Source organism: Camarhynchus parvulus, chromosome 1A, assembly GCF_901933205.1.
Source record: "Camarhynchus parvulus chromosome 1A, STF_HiC, whole genome shotgun sequence".
In the NCBI taxonomy this organism is placed as follows: Eukaryota; Metazoa; Chordata; class Aves; order Passeriformes; family Thraupidae; genus Camarhynchus; species Camarhynchus parvulus.
The window spans coordinates 18,805,150-18,818,679 of NC_044586.1; the positions used below are offsets into that span (position 1 = coordinate 18,805,150).

General features: G+C 43.7%; 3 protein-coding genes across 6 annotated transcripts in view; 1 reads left to right on the top strand and 2 right to left on the bottom strand.

The window, feature by feature from the left end:
• Positions 1–4,621, bottom strand: part of SLC41A2 (solute carrier family 41 member 2) — a 46,014-nt gene extending 41,393 nt beyond the window's left edge. Inside the window, exons 1-2 of one of the 4 annotated variants that reach the window (XM_030959820.1) lie at positions 4,297–4,617; positions 2,563–2,672 (exon numbers count right to left, since the gene is read on the bottom strand). The gene's annotated coding sequence lies outside the window, so the exon portion shown is untranslated. Of the gene's footprint in view, positions 1–2,562; positions 2,673–4,296 lie in introns of all 4 variants that reach the window. The other 3 variants (XM_030959822.1, XM_030959823.1, XM_030959821.1) reach the window with 3 other exon arrangements.
• A 3,192-nt stretch (positions 4,622–7,813) lies between these two features.
• Positions 7,814–12,074, top strand: C1AH12orf45 (chromosome 1A C12orf45 homolog). Its single transcript, XM_030959505.1, has 4 exons — positions 7,814–7,905; positions 8,559–8,645; positions 9,600–9,736; positions 10,808–12,074. Exons 1-4 carry the CDS (start codon positions 7,836–7,838, stop codon positions 10,991–10,993), a joined length of 480 nt encoding a protein of 159 aa, XP_030815365.1. The 5' UTR covers positions 7,814–7,835; the 3' UTR covers positions 10,994–12,074.
• ALDH1L2 (aldehyde dehydrogenase 1 family member L2) overlaps positions 11,857–13,530 on the bottom strand; it is a 30,031-nt gene continuing 28,357 nt past the window's right edge. Inside the window, 1 exon segment of the mRNA XM_030959504.1 lies at positions 11,857–13,305. Coding sequence (XP_030815364.1) covers positions 13,250–13,305 — 56 coding nt within the window. The 3' untranslated portion in view covers positions 11,857–13,249.

The window sequence follows — 13,530 nt, forward strand, 5'->3', positions numbered from 1 at the left end:
TAAGAGTTAATACACTGCATGCAGCAATTTAAAAAATACACATGGAGACAGTGTATATGACGGACAGGAAGAAATAAATGCTGTAGAAAACAGGACCACAAAATGGGAGAGATGCTGACTTTTGCAAATGCAAAACTGCTTTAGAAAGATCTCAGGTACTTGAGCTATGAAACTGAACACCTGATCATTATGACATTTTTCCATCCTGCACCTTTGGTTGGCTTGCTTCATCCGAGAAAGACCAAATGACCAAAAAAACTCAACTGTTCAGGAAGAAGCTCAAAGAACTCTCATTACTATTGCCCAAAGAATTGTCCATATTGTTCCAGACAGACCTATAATGCTGTTCTCAAGAGCATAGGAAAGAAAATGCTTCTTCTTTACTTCCCCTTGGTTTAAAGAACATCTAGCATTAGCAGGATTAAGGGACCAGATTCTACAGCTAAATTTGATCAGATAAATATTAGACTGCCAACAGTTCACTTAAAGCGTGAACACAATAAATCATTGAGACCTTTTAAGAACCTTCAAAAAAAGGGGAAGGAGGAAGAATCAAGCATGAAATTTCTGTAGAGTAAACATTTTGACAGGCTAAAACAAATACTTACCAAAGTTTAGGTCTAGGGAAATTTCTGATTTCTTTCAGAGCTTGGCTAACAAAACCAAAAGATAACATCTATCTAAATAATTCTGAGGGCTTTCATGGGACCCAAAGCTAATCACACCACAGTTGAAACCTGTTTTTCCTAAAAGTTGCCAACATTTTTTTACCAGCATTAATAATCTCTACACTGCACTTCTAGGCAGTCCACAATAAAATACAATTCTGTAAGCATACCTGTTGCAGTGTGCTTGGTTCTTTGTTTTCAACTGTACTTTGTAAATTTCCCACTTATGGTTCTGTGAAGTTGGTATGTTCTGTTCCCCCCGTTTATTTGTTACAATGGTTCTGCCTAGGGCTCCCTTTCCTGCCACAGTCCCTGCCAGTCTTCTGTCCCCTCCCTGGTTGTTATAGCAACTCCCACCACCATTATATCCCTTTCATGTCTATCATTTATCCCCACCTTTGTTGCTATGGTTTCTCCTGGACCCCCTCCCTTGTTCCCATGGTAGCAGCCTGGCCTGTCACTCTCTGCCCCTGCCCCTTCTACCCAGGACAGAGAGTGATTGGGCCATAAGTCGAATGCCCTCCCCAGCTGGCACCCCATGCATTATTATGTTATGTCCATCTTATTCCTTTGTACTATGATTTGCCCGGGGGTGGGTGACTCCACCTTCTTGGGGCCCCTTAAAACCCTTTGTCACCCTGCCCCTCGGGAGCAGTTGCCTGCAGCCTTCCTGTCTCCCTCAATAAATCCTTCTCCTGCTGCAAACAAATGCTGGACTTCTTGCTTTCTTGGCGCATCATTGGAGCTTACTTCTAGTCTCTGGCCAAGGGCAAAGCCTCCTCACCAGGACATGGGGAGGTCGTCCTAGGCAGCAGCTCACCACAGCCAGTCTCCACACCGAAGCTGTTGCTCCGCTGCCACAGCTGCTGTCAAGCCAGACTGCTGGCTGGTGCTGAGCTAGCCTGGGCTTGAAGATTCGCACCCCAGCACATACCTGTCTGAGAAATGCCTCTCAGGACAAGAACAAGCCTTGGAAAAGGATTCAGGAAAGTAATATGAAACGCTAACGAAACACTGAACTTTAATATTTTGCCATAATAAGCAAAGATGAAACTGGATTATTCCTTGGCATGAAAGACTCCTTTTGTGTCTTCAGAGATGAAACCAGACTCTTCTCACTGAAAGGATGAGAGGTAGCAGGCACCAATTGAAACACTGGAAATGGCATTTGAGTATAAGAAAAAGCTGGGGGTTTTTACCATGACAGTGGCTGAACACAGGTTCAAGAAAGTTCTGAAGACTCCATCCTTGGTGATATTTGAAACCAAAGTGGACATGGCCCCAAGAAACCTGCTCTTCTTGACCCTACACTGAGCAGACGTGGCTGAATAGAAAATTTGCTGAGATTCCTTCTGACCTCAGCAATTCTGAGATTCTGTAAAACTGGAAATACGAGAGTTTGGGGGCATTCTTTAAGTTCAGAAAACAGGTGATACAGGGATCTGTATGGCCTCTTCTCCACTATTGTTTTATGTATAAATACAAGTGTCAGTATCACACTGACCCTCTTACCACAGCCGTGGCTAATCATTTATATTAGTGTAGTGGGCATATCAGTAGAAAGGGAATGCTACATCATATCACCTCAGCATTACAGACAGTAAACAGGCTGTATTATCATCAACCATTCCACAGAATCCGGAAACCAACGTGGTACACTGGGCTAACATTACTTACACAAGTATTGAGGATAGCGTATAAAAGGCTGCAAAACGTGCTGAAAATCAACAAATGTTGCATGCAAGACAGATATAAGACCATTACATACCATTTTTAAGTACTATGCAGTAAACTGGTTAACACTGTGTTTATTGTATGGCAGTTGCTGGTTAAATTAACAGCAAAAGAAACAAATAACAAGAAGAAAAAAACAGACTAAAGAACTGCCAGATACCTTCTTGACAGTAAGGCACTGAATGATCTGCCACCCTCAAGCTCAGTTTTCAGACAAGTTTGAGACTGCTGCATTCCACTTCCTGAACATGGCAGCTTTCAATTTTGGCCCTGAGGAAGAGAAAAGCAACTGAGAGAAAAAGACTTGGTTTGACTCTGCACTTTTAAGGCAAGTCATCTAGAAAAGATCAAAACAGAGTCAAAACACAACAGCAAGGCTGTGAAATGTGGTTGGTTGTAAAATGACCCAAATGGAATACCAGCATGAAAAATACCAGGCAAATCACATCCTTCAGCCCATAAAAAGCAGGTGGGTAAGTATGAAATGTAAGAGTTAATGCAGTCCTCTAGATTAAGTAACCAATAAGTACGTACCAGGATGAATCCTAACTACACTTTGGGATCCTGATTACAGGTCTCTACTGTCATCACCAAGGAGAGATTAATTACTTATTAACTCAGGCACTAGGATACAGACTTCCTATTGCTTTTGTGGATATATAGTACAGATATTTGAAAAGAAAATTATACAGTTATTTTTCTTCCTGAAGTATCTACCAGGTATACTACAGTATTTGCGGATCCAGTTTCACAATCTCTTTAGGGCAGTAGATGTAGGCACTGCTGCCAAAACGGTTCATCCTATCTGCTCTCATCTTTTTACCCACATTACTAAACTGGTAAAGCAAGGATAACTAGGCATGTATTCTAAACATTGCTAGGACTCTTCCTAAAGACTAAACAATTATTTAATTTTATATGATCCACATACTGTAGTGTGGTCTATAACCTAGATTCAAATGTGAGTGAAGAAGACACTCAACTAATCCTGGACAGTGGGCCAGGGGAAGCAGAAATAATAACATTCAGTGAAACTACAGAAATAGACACCTACAACCTGAAGTTAACTGAGAATTAATGAGAGCATAGAAAGTAAAGTAGAATAAATCACAAAAAGCTTCTATGTTTTGGCAGAAAAGTATGGAAAGAGAATAAATGTGCTATCACACGTTAATTACGCTTAGTTACACATTAATTAATGTTTGTAAACAAAAAATAGATGGTCGTTGAAGTCTATACGCGTGCTGTTCAGACAGAGGTTCCATGCTTGTCTAGCGATGCATATGCAGTGACCATCTGGCACATTTTTATGGGCGCAAAGGTGGGACCAGAACTGTCTGTACATACGGATGTAAAGAGTGCCAAGGGATAGGGGCTACTGGGAATGTTGGGCAGGTCTTGTGCAGGCACAGAGAAACCGAAGAAAAGGGTCATTGTCCCGGCTACCTGGAGCAATGAATAATTACGTGCACATGATGAAACGCGCTGCGGGGCTCTGAGGAGGGCAGGGTACCGGGGCGCGGGCGGCAGGACACCGGCCCGCCCGGCGAGCTGCGGAGCCCGCCCGGCGCCGGGGGGCAGCTGCGGGGTGCGGGAGAAGGGCGGGCGGGAGCGTCGGGGCCCGCAGCACGGGGAGAGCGAGCCCCGCGGCACCCGGGAACGCCGGCCGGGGCGGGAGGCAGGCGGCAACGAGTGCCCCCCAGCCCTGGGCGCCCTGGGCACCCCGGCATCGGGGCAGGCCAGCGTGGCGCTCAGGGGCCCGCCACTGGTCAGGAAACTTTCTCACCCGCGGCGGCCGCCACCACCCCCGGCTCGGGGCGGCAGGTCCCCGGCCCGCCCAACCCCGCTGCCCTCGCTCCCCGCGCCGCCCCCTCGGGCCGCGCCCTCCCCTCACCTGGGCGAGAGCGATTCCGGCAGCGTGGCGGGGTTGCGCTCCATCGCTGCGGCGGAGCGGGAACAGCCGTCGGCGGTGACAGCTCCGCGCTAGGTGAGCGCCGCCGCCACTGAGCAGGCGCGGAAGCGGGCGGCCCCCGCGATGATGTGGCCCGTAATGCGCAGAGCCGCCGGCGGCACCGGCCGCTCCGAGCTGCCGCTGGGCGGGGGAGGGAGGAGCCGAGCCCCGCCGCCCCGCGTCGCCCGTGGGACGGGACGAGACGGGATGGGATGGGGCGCCGTGGCCGTGGTCGCTCCCAGCCTGGCCCCCGGGGCGAATCCCCGCTGCCCGGCACCCGCTGCCCGCGCTGCGAGCCCGCCTGCGTCCCCTTGTCACTGCGTCCTGCCGGCCCCTCGGCGGTAGCGGGGGCCGAAGCTGCACCTCCGCCTCTCTGCCCCCGCAAGGGCCCGGCTGGTGCCCCGCAGCCAGGAAAACAAAGCGCTGGGGAGTGGGGCGCCAGACCGCTCCCCGGGCAGCGCCGGCGGTGGCAGTGCCTTTGCTTCCACTCGCAGAAGTTTTCTTGGCCGTAGCACAGGAGTCGCCGTTTTGTACTGACTCCTGACTGCCAGTTACCAGGACATTGTCGCTCTTTCCTGCCAACTGGCAAAAAGCAGCTTCCCCAAGAATCCAATTTTGTAAAGTGTTTGGGTCAGTTGGAATATCCTTGTTCTTGCCCAACTGGACTGTACACCCTGCAAACAGCATGTAAGTCTACAAGTTCCTCCCTTGACATCAGCTGCCTCTGTTTAACTAAGTATGAAGCCAAGGCCTTGCTGGACTCCAGTTTTGCAAAACACTTAATATTAACACTTTAATACATTGAAACAGTCAAGCCAGCTAAATTTGTGCATTTATTATCGGTACTAGTATTATTCCTCAATTATTGCTCAACACTGTGAAGTGGTGAGGATGCCTTAACTGGAAGGTGACAGGGAAGAAAGGAAGAAAGAGGATGAAAAGAGAAGATTTCATGATGGTGACAACAGCCAAGCCCACAGCATCTCTTTTCCTGTCTACAGAGAGAAAAAAATGCACTGGCAAGTCACCAAGTGTCTGCCATAAACTGGAGCTAGTTGTGGTGGTGAAATGTATTTGCAGGACTGTGGCCAAAACATTCTGCACTACGAGAGTGAAACATACAGGATCAGCTTGAACATTCGCATCAATACCACCTTAAATAAATGAAGCAGCCCAAACTTCAGAGCTAATAATTCAGCTGTCTCAAGCCTGTATTTATTGGGGATTTGGGCTGCAGATACCGTAGCTTCCCTACCCTAGTACCAAACCTATATATCCATGGCCTGTGTGAGCTTAGGTGTTACACAGCTTGGATACTTAGCTAGGCTACCCTACAAATCAGATAAAGATCACATCTGCCTATGTTGCCAACAGGTGAGACTGTAAACCTGAGGTTTGCCAATAACACTTTAGGGTGCTGTTTCTGGCTTTTCTAATTGCTTGTCTGGTTATCTTGGGCAATCACTTCATCACTCGCTACTACAGGTTCCTTGACAGCATTATGCCCCGCCCTCCATGGAAATCATGTCATACCCATAGATGAAATACATTGTTTGAGGTTCACACACTATTATTTTGGGTTGTGTACTGTTGAGGAATAGTACGTGACCAGAGTCACAGACATACTCCAGGTCCTGAAGAGCTGGGAAAATAACGAACTCAGGTAATCTGGAGCTATGGTTGTAGCAAGGCCTCTGTATCCTTGAAGCAGAGATACGGTGATTAAAAACAGCATGAGAAGGAGAAAATCTAATTCTTAAGGAATGTAAACACAAAGGTGGAGCTGACATGTACAGAATAACCAATAGATGGCTTAAGTTACAGAATATGCATTAGCTTATTAATTACTGTATAAAGGTCTGATGCTCTAATCAATAAACGGAAGCTTGCTGATCTCTCATATTGAGAGCCCAAGTTTTTCCTCCACCGTGACAAATGGCGAGAAACAACAGTGTACAAATTCAGAAAGACTCACTTTTGAGGCCCAGAGCAAAAAACTCAGCCTTCAAGATTTTTCAGTTATTAAAGCTAGCAATGGGATTTTTCTGGGAAATAGAAATTCTGGAGTGCAGCTGAGGAAGAAAAGGTGCAGGTAGCAAATTCGGTGGAATGCACCTGGCACTGTGGATGGGCTGGAGAAGTGGCAGAGGACACCTGTTTGGGACAGTCTGTTAGGAAAACAGCAGGGTGGTCTCTTGCTTGAGGCCTTGCAGAGGTTTGCTTCTTATTCATGTTAATTCCAAGATACTGGGATCTGGGTGGTTGTGTGGTTGGGTTTTTTCCTTTGTCATTTTCCTCTGTCCTTTGCAATGAGGGCCTATAAACACCACTTACCTGATTACTATTTATTCTCATTTTCATCTTGGACTTCCTATCTTGTTTCTTATGAGCCATTCAGTTTTCTTTTTGCAGTTTTCACATTGTCTAGATGTGAAAGGACAGAAACTGCATAACCAATAAGGATAGATAAGGACAGAGATTGCAGAAGAAATCCTGAATAACAGGCTCTTAGTGTCAGCTGAACTTGATGGTTTTGTAAGTTTCTTTTCCTAAGGATGATTAAAACTCCCTCAGGCTCTGATATTTAATTTTAGGTTCATTTATCAAATTCTGAAAATGAAAATGGGAGTGTTTTGAGAGACAAGCAGCTACTAGCAGGTGTTCAGGTGATGTTACCTGCTGGTAGATTGGTTCCACAGGATCATCACGGTGTTGGGATGGACTTTTTGTCCCAAATCACAGAATCAATCAGTTTGAAAGGGACCATAGTGAATCATCTGGTCCAACCTCCCTGCTTAAGCAGGGTTTGCACAAAATTGTGTCCAAACAGTTCTTGAATATCTCCAGTACGGGAGACTCCACAATGTGTCTGGGCAACTGTTCTAATGTGTGGTCATCTGCACAGTAAAGAAGGTCCTCCTCATGTTCAGGTGGAACTTCCAGGTGCATCAGTTTCTGCCTCTTGCCTCTTGTCCTGTTGCTTGGTAGCACCAAGAAGAGCCTGGCTCCATCCTCTTGTCACTCTTGCCACTGATGAAATCTCCTCTCAGTCATCTCTTCTCAAAGCTAAACAGGCTTCCAGCTGCCTCAGCCCTTCCTCTTAAAGAGATGCTTCAATTCCTTAATCACCGTTCTTGCCTTCGCTGGACCCACTCCAGGAGCTCCATATCCCTCTCGTCCTGAGGAGTGCAGAACTGGACACAGCCCTCCATATGTGCCTCATCAGGGCTAAGCAGAGGAGCAGGACCAGCAACCTTGACCTGCTGGCAATGGCCTTCCAAATGCACGCCAGGACACCGCTGCCCCCCCGTGCCTTTGCCCTTGTTGTGTTTCAGGAGGTTCAGTCCATGTCACGACGATCTCCCCGCGGAGCGCTGTCCCCACTGTCGCGCACGGGCGGCAGCGCCGCTGCTCCTCCCGCCCGGCAGGGGGCGAGCCGCCGCCGAGCGCGCGGGCCTCTCCACTTCCGTGTGGGCGGGCGCATGGCGGGGCCCGGCGGCGCGGCGGGGCTGGCCGCGGCCCGGGAGCTGCTGGACGTGAGGCCCCGGCCAGGTGAGTCCGACACCGGCCTGCAGCCAGCGGGGGCTCGGCTCGGCCAGGTAGCCCGAGGAAGGGGCTCGTCGGGCCGCCGGTGACCTACTGTTGATTGCATCCCGCGTGTGTTGAAGAGCTGCTCTCCCGGGGAGGGGTAATGCGGGGAAATCCACGTTAAGCTATGGGAAGTCGTAACGACGTTTTTATGAGAAGAAAGAAAAACGTTAAAAAGACAGAGCGCTGCGCTTTAATTAATGATACCGGGCGGATGGTTTCGTTGGTGGTCATAAGGATAATAAGAGTAATTAATGCCGAATTCCCTGGCACCCGTTTGGGTTTTCCGGCGCTGCTGCTGCCCACGGTTAGCAGAGGTCATTGGCACCGGGATTTAAATCAGTGCGACTGGCACGCCTCAGCTCCCACCTCACCGTGCCTTGCAGAGAAAAATTAGAGGTTGTTTTTCTAACTGTTATAACTCTAGCTTAATCAAAATTTGTCTCAAAAACAGCTTAAGGAACTTTAGCTTAAACTCAAGGAGTGTATGAAAGGTGACCTGCAGGCTGAGACCCCTGGCCTGTGTAGCCCCGTCTATCTTCCAAGAGCAGGAAAAGCTGATGGCAATTATGGAGAACTTGTCAGCTTAAGCATTTCAATACTCCGTTTGTTCGCAGGGCTGGAAGACATTTTGCTGATTAATTCAAAATGTAGCAGCAAGAAGGCCACAACTTTACAGACGGTTAAGGTGCCAAGGAGCAGTGGTAAGTACGGAGGAGCTTGTCCCTGGTACTGTGTCAAGTAGTAGGTAACATTTGTGACACAACTTTTGCTTTGGTGCTTTCCTTGAAAAGGGAGCAGCTTATGTGTTCAGTTTCTAGAGGTGGTAGATCCTCCTCCCATTACAGTTACATGCCCCACTGGTGAGTCACATAACTGTTGCTGCTGCTGCTGCAAAATTAGATTTTGCAATGCTGGCATTACAGCTTTAAAGATTGTTCTTTCCCAGTATCTTTTTTAGAAGATTTTTTTGGGGGGCTCTTTTTTAGAAGTAATTTCTCAGTATGATATATTTGTTGTATTAAAGCATTTAATTTAAAAAGGATTCCTGTCAAATTATTTCATGTTTTGTGATTGCACTGAAATTTAAAAAGATTGTTACATCAAATTCTTTGTTGGATAAAAGTCTCTTCAAAAATGACAGTGTTTCAAAGATAGATTATACCTGTTAGATCTTTGTGGAGCTCACCTGAAATAATACCTCTTCTTAAAGAAAGAATACTAGTGTTTGGCTCATCTGCATGTGTGGAGCAGTTTATTTGAAGAAATTCTGGAGGTCAAAATATTGTCTTCCTCCAAGGAAGGGTTATGAGTGTGATTCTCCTCATTCCTTTGATTACATTAAAATTCTTGTGAAGTCCTACTGGAGCTGTAGAGGATAAGTGCTTTATACTTCAACCTGGAGCTTCCATCTCTCTTCCACCATCTTAATTTCAGAGTTTCTTTTGTTAATTATGTTGACCTTTCATTAGTCTATCATGGCACCTGCTGCAGCTAATTTTTCCATCTTCTTTGAGACCTTCAGTCTATACTTAGTTATTGTAGAAAGCTGGAAATTACAGTTGAAATGGAATCTGTTATAAAGGCTCATATCTGAGGTTTAAATGTGAACACTAACGAGCATCTCTTTGACTTTACATATGTATATATCTTTTCAGTTTTGGACCGAGTACAGAGCTTTTTACCACAGATGGCCCAGGCAAATGATGAGCTCAAAAGAAAAATGGTAACAGCACCCGCTCATCAGTTTGATATTGAACATCTAGACAGTGAAACAGAAGGAGTTATAGAAATGGTAAATATATTTTTTTTATTTTAACATCAATCTAGATGGAATTAAAACAACTCTCTGATCTTAGAATGAGTAATATGATAGATAAAGTGAAGTCTTTACCATCATACTTGCAGAATTTAATCACAGGGGATTTAGTAGTTTAAGACTGGAATAAGACATGCTTTTGAATCTACAACTCTGAATCAAAAGTCACAAATTGTATTTTAAATGCCATCTAGGTGGTTATGTTTAGAAACTGGACAATATAAAGCCTAGTAAGGCATAACAGAAGGCTTTAGTGTAAGAGTAATAACTGGCTTTCAGCTCAGCTTTGTTGGTATTTTTAGGAATGACTAGATCTTGGGTTTAGAAAAGTTGTTAGTGTTGTTGTGATCCTTTGTTGCTGCTATTTGTCTGTTTATTTACAGTCACATACATATTTTATTTCTGTTTTAACTGAAGTGCTGCAGCCCCATGCTTATATAAGAAAACTTTATTTTGAAGTTGATATATGTGCATGACCCAGCCAAATGCCTTCTGACTAAGCAGACCTCAAAAATTAAGGCTCTGTATATGGATATAGGAGATCTCTTCAAAAGATATTTTGGTGGCTTAAACTGCTTGTTATTTTAGTGTAGTTGTAGTGCCCTGAATACTACTACATTATAAGATATAAACTATATTAATATCTATATCTACACGTGTTTGTATTTTTGGCAAGATCCCTTATACACTAAATGTTTTAATTTGAATTTTTTACTGAAAAGTAGTTTTGTTGCCTGCTGCTTGTCAGTTTAAATGCCTAGTTTAAACAATCTTAGCTATTAACTAAGTTCTTTCTTTGACAGTGATATAAATATGGCCTTAGATTTCCTATAGGCCAGTAATATTGATGAATTGCTTCATGATATTTGTAAAACCCTAGGAAAACCCAGAAGTCTTTTTTATGGGGGTTGTGATTTTCTTATGGTAGCAGGCTGTTTAGTGTGTTTACCTTGTTTTACTCCAGTGACAGAAGTGCTGCAGTGTGTGTGTATTTATATGTGTATATATGTAGTATATATAACATGTAAACCAAGATTTTTTTTTCAGAATGTGGCTGTAGTTGAACTGAGTGATTCTGATACAGATGAAGAGTCACTGACTTCAGAAGATGACTCAGAATCTGATGAAGATGACTCTGTAACTGATGAAGTGACAGTAGACAACATTAAGTTTCCTAAACAAAAGAGAGAAAAGGGCAAAATAGAAATTTTGGACAGCAAAGCAAATGAGTAAATCCATTTTATTTTACTTTTAAAAACCCCAAACCAGCCAAATCATGTTTTTTCACTTCAAAGAGTTGTCCTTTAAAACCACTTTGTTTCCCAGTGTAGCATCTCTCAGGATCCCGTGAAATGGTATAGTTTATATGGTGGAGAATTCAGGATCTGCTCATGGCTGCGGGAGGCTGGGTTTCTGAACAATGAAGTGCAATTTTATTCATCAAATAACAGGGAAATGCACTTCATAGTAGATTACACCAAGAAAACAGCTAGAGTAAAGGGGCACTTGAAAGTTGAAAATTCTTGTTCTGTTGCTTTGTTCTTTGTTGAATAAAGATTTTTTTTTATAGGAAGATAGAAGTTTTTGCTTCAGGGGCAAGAAAGAGTTAACTAGTAAAAAAGCTTTGTTTTCATTTTCCATGTACTGTGAAGTGTTATGTACACTCTCTTCACTATTTAACATGATCTTTAAGTATCCTAGAGGTATGTCTACGTTGCATCAATGGCAGTGACTGCTCAACACTGGAGCCATGGCTGAGCTCATTTCCAGCTGAGCCAGCCTGGGTAAGGACAGCCATGAGCAGAGAGTTCTGCAAAGGGTTACTTAGTACTTACCCTGTGTGCCTGCACTGGGCTCCACACCAGCACAGGGAGCTTAGAGGCTCCTCTGGGAAACCTTTGTAGCTGTGAACAGCCTCCATACTCAAAGGATCAAGGCTGCCTCTGGGGTGTTAAGATGGCTTTAAGCTACACTTCTCATCCCCCGATTTCCCTGCCATGTTTCCAATCTCCATTTTGTTAGTGACAGAAGGATGAAAAGGTGAATTTTCAGTTGGCCTGTACTTAAGTTAGCTTGACACAATTGTGAAACCAGAATCAGTGAAAATGTGTCTGTTTTATTTACCTCAGATTGATCAAATACAATGGTTTGGGCTATTACATTTACTTCATAGATCAGTCTGCATTTCAGAAGAATCTGTCATGCTTCTGGATGTCATTGTTTCTTAAAGGAACATTGTATTTTCTACACCATAAAAGTAAAATTTTCTATACTGTATTTGCTCAAATATTAAACTTAATGTCACGACTTGAAATCTGCAGTTATTTATAGAATTTATTTTGAATCCTGTACTTAAAATTCTAGTTTTAATACCTATTTCTGTAGTATTTGTGGTAAGAAATAACAGGGATTCTAGTCTTTCTTTTACAATGTGGCTTAAATATAAGATGATTTACTGATTAAACCATGGAGTATTTTAGTGAAGGAGAAGGATGGGGATCAAAGAATCAGACTGCTACCTTTAATAGCAGCCCACAGATAAATGAAGCTTTGGGTGTTCTTGCATTCTAAGAGCAAGGAGTCTTAAAAGGCTTAGTTAAATAAGGTCTCAATCTATAGAAAATTTCTTCCAAACTGAAAAAAGTTTGAAAACCAATATCTGACCTTGGTCATTTAACAAGGCATTTTCCCAGAGATTAAAAAGAACCCAAAAGTGTGAAATACAAAGTAATAATCATACAGTATGAAACAGTGATTACAGTCCATGTGCACAGACACAAAATGTGATTTTAATCCATTAATGTAACCACCTTTCAAACTGCAGGCAGATCACACATTCTGTATCAACAAAAAGGTAGAAAATATTTTCAGTAACTTTAGCTTGATATGCATAGTTTAACACCAATATTGAACTCTGTATGTACTATACAAAGATCATAGTAAGTGCACTTCCTTGCATTGATTTACTTCTTATGGCACAAAGATTTTCTGTACTGCTGAAAAGTCACCAGAGCAGAGCGTTTCTCTGCTACCATAAAACCTAAACTGGTTTATAGCAAAAATGGCATAATTAGTATATTCTAGTTCAACTTTGGAAGCCTAATGACTAAGGATTTAAAATGATCATGTAAACATTATGTCACAGAAATACTAAGTATGTGTGTGAGAACTTATTCTTCAGTTCTATTTAAAAAACAGAAACTGAACCATATTCTTGGGGGGGTTATGGTGGGGGGAGGATGGGGGGAAATTGTGCTACCAATTGTTGCTGCTACATAATTTAAATAACTTCAGGGTGATTTCCAAAAGCCATTGTCTGTCAGACTAAAATCTGGACCTAATTTGTAGAAACTTATCCATGGAATGAGTATTTGTTTTTTGGGTTGTAGCACTGCAGACAGCATGTCCTAGGTGTGGTATCAAGCGCTTCATGTGGTAATCAAGCTTCAAACTCTGCTGAAAGTCTGCTTCCCAAGTGAAGCTGTTACTTTAATATTCTACAGTGATGGCTTTGGTTCTGAGATATTCATGAAGAGCTTCTTCACCTGTACAAGCACAATATTCACCTGTTAGAACAGCAGCTAAATGAATTGTGTCAGACTGTAATTTTTATAAAGAAAAAATGTGAAACACTGTAGCCAATATTTGAGTCCTTAAGGAACAGTGAAAACTAATTACCTTCCCACTGCGATTTACAGACCTGGTTTGACAAGGGGCCAGACCCAACAGATGTGGAAGAAAAAGGAACTGGGTTTAACAAGCAGCTCCCC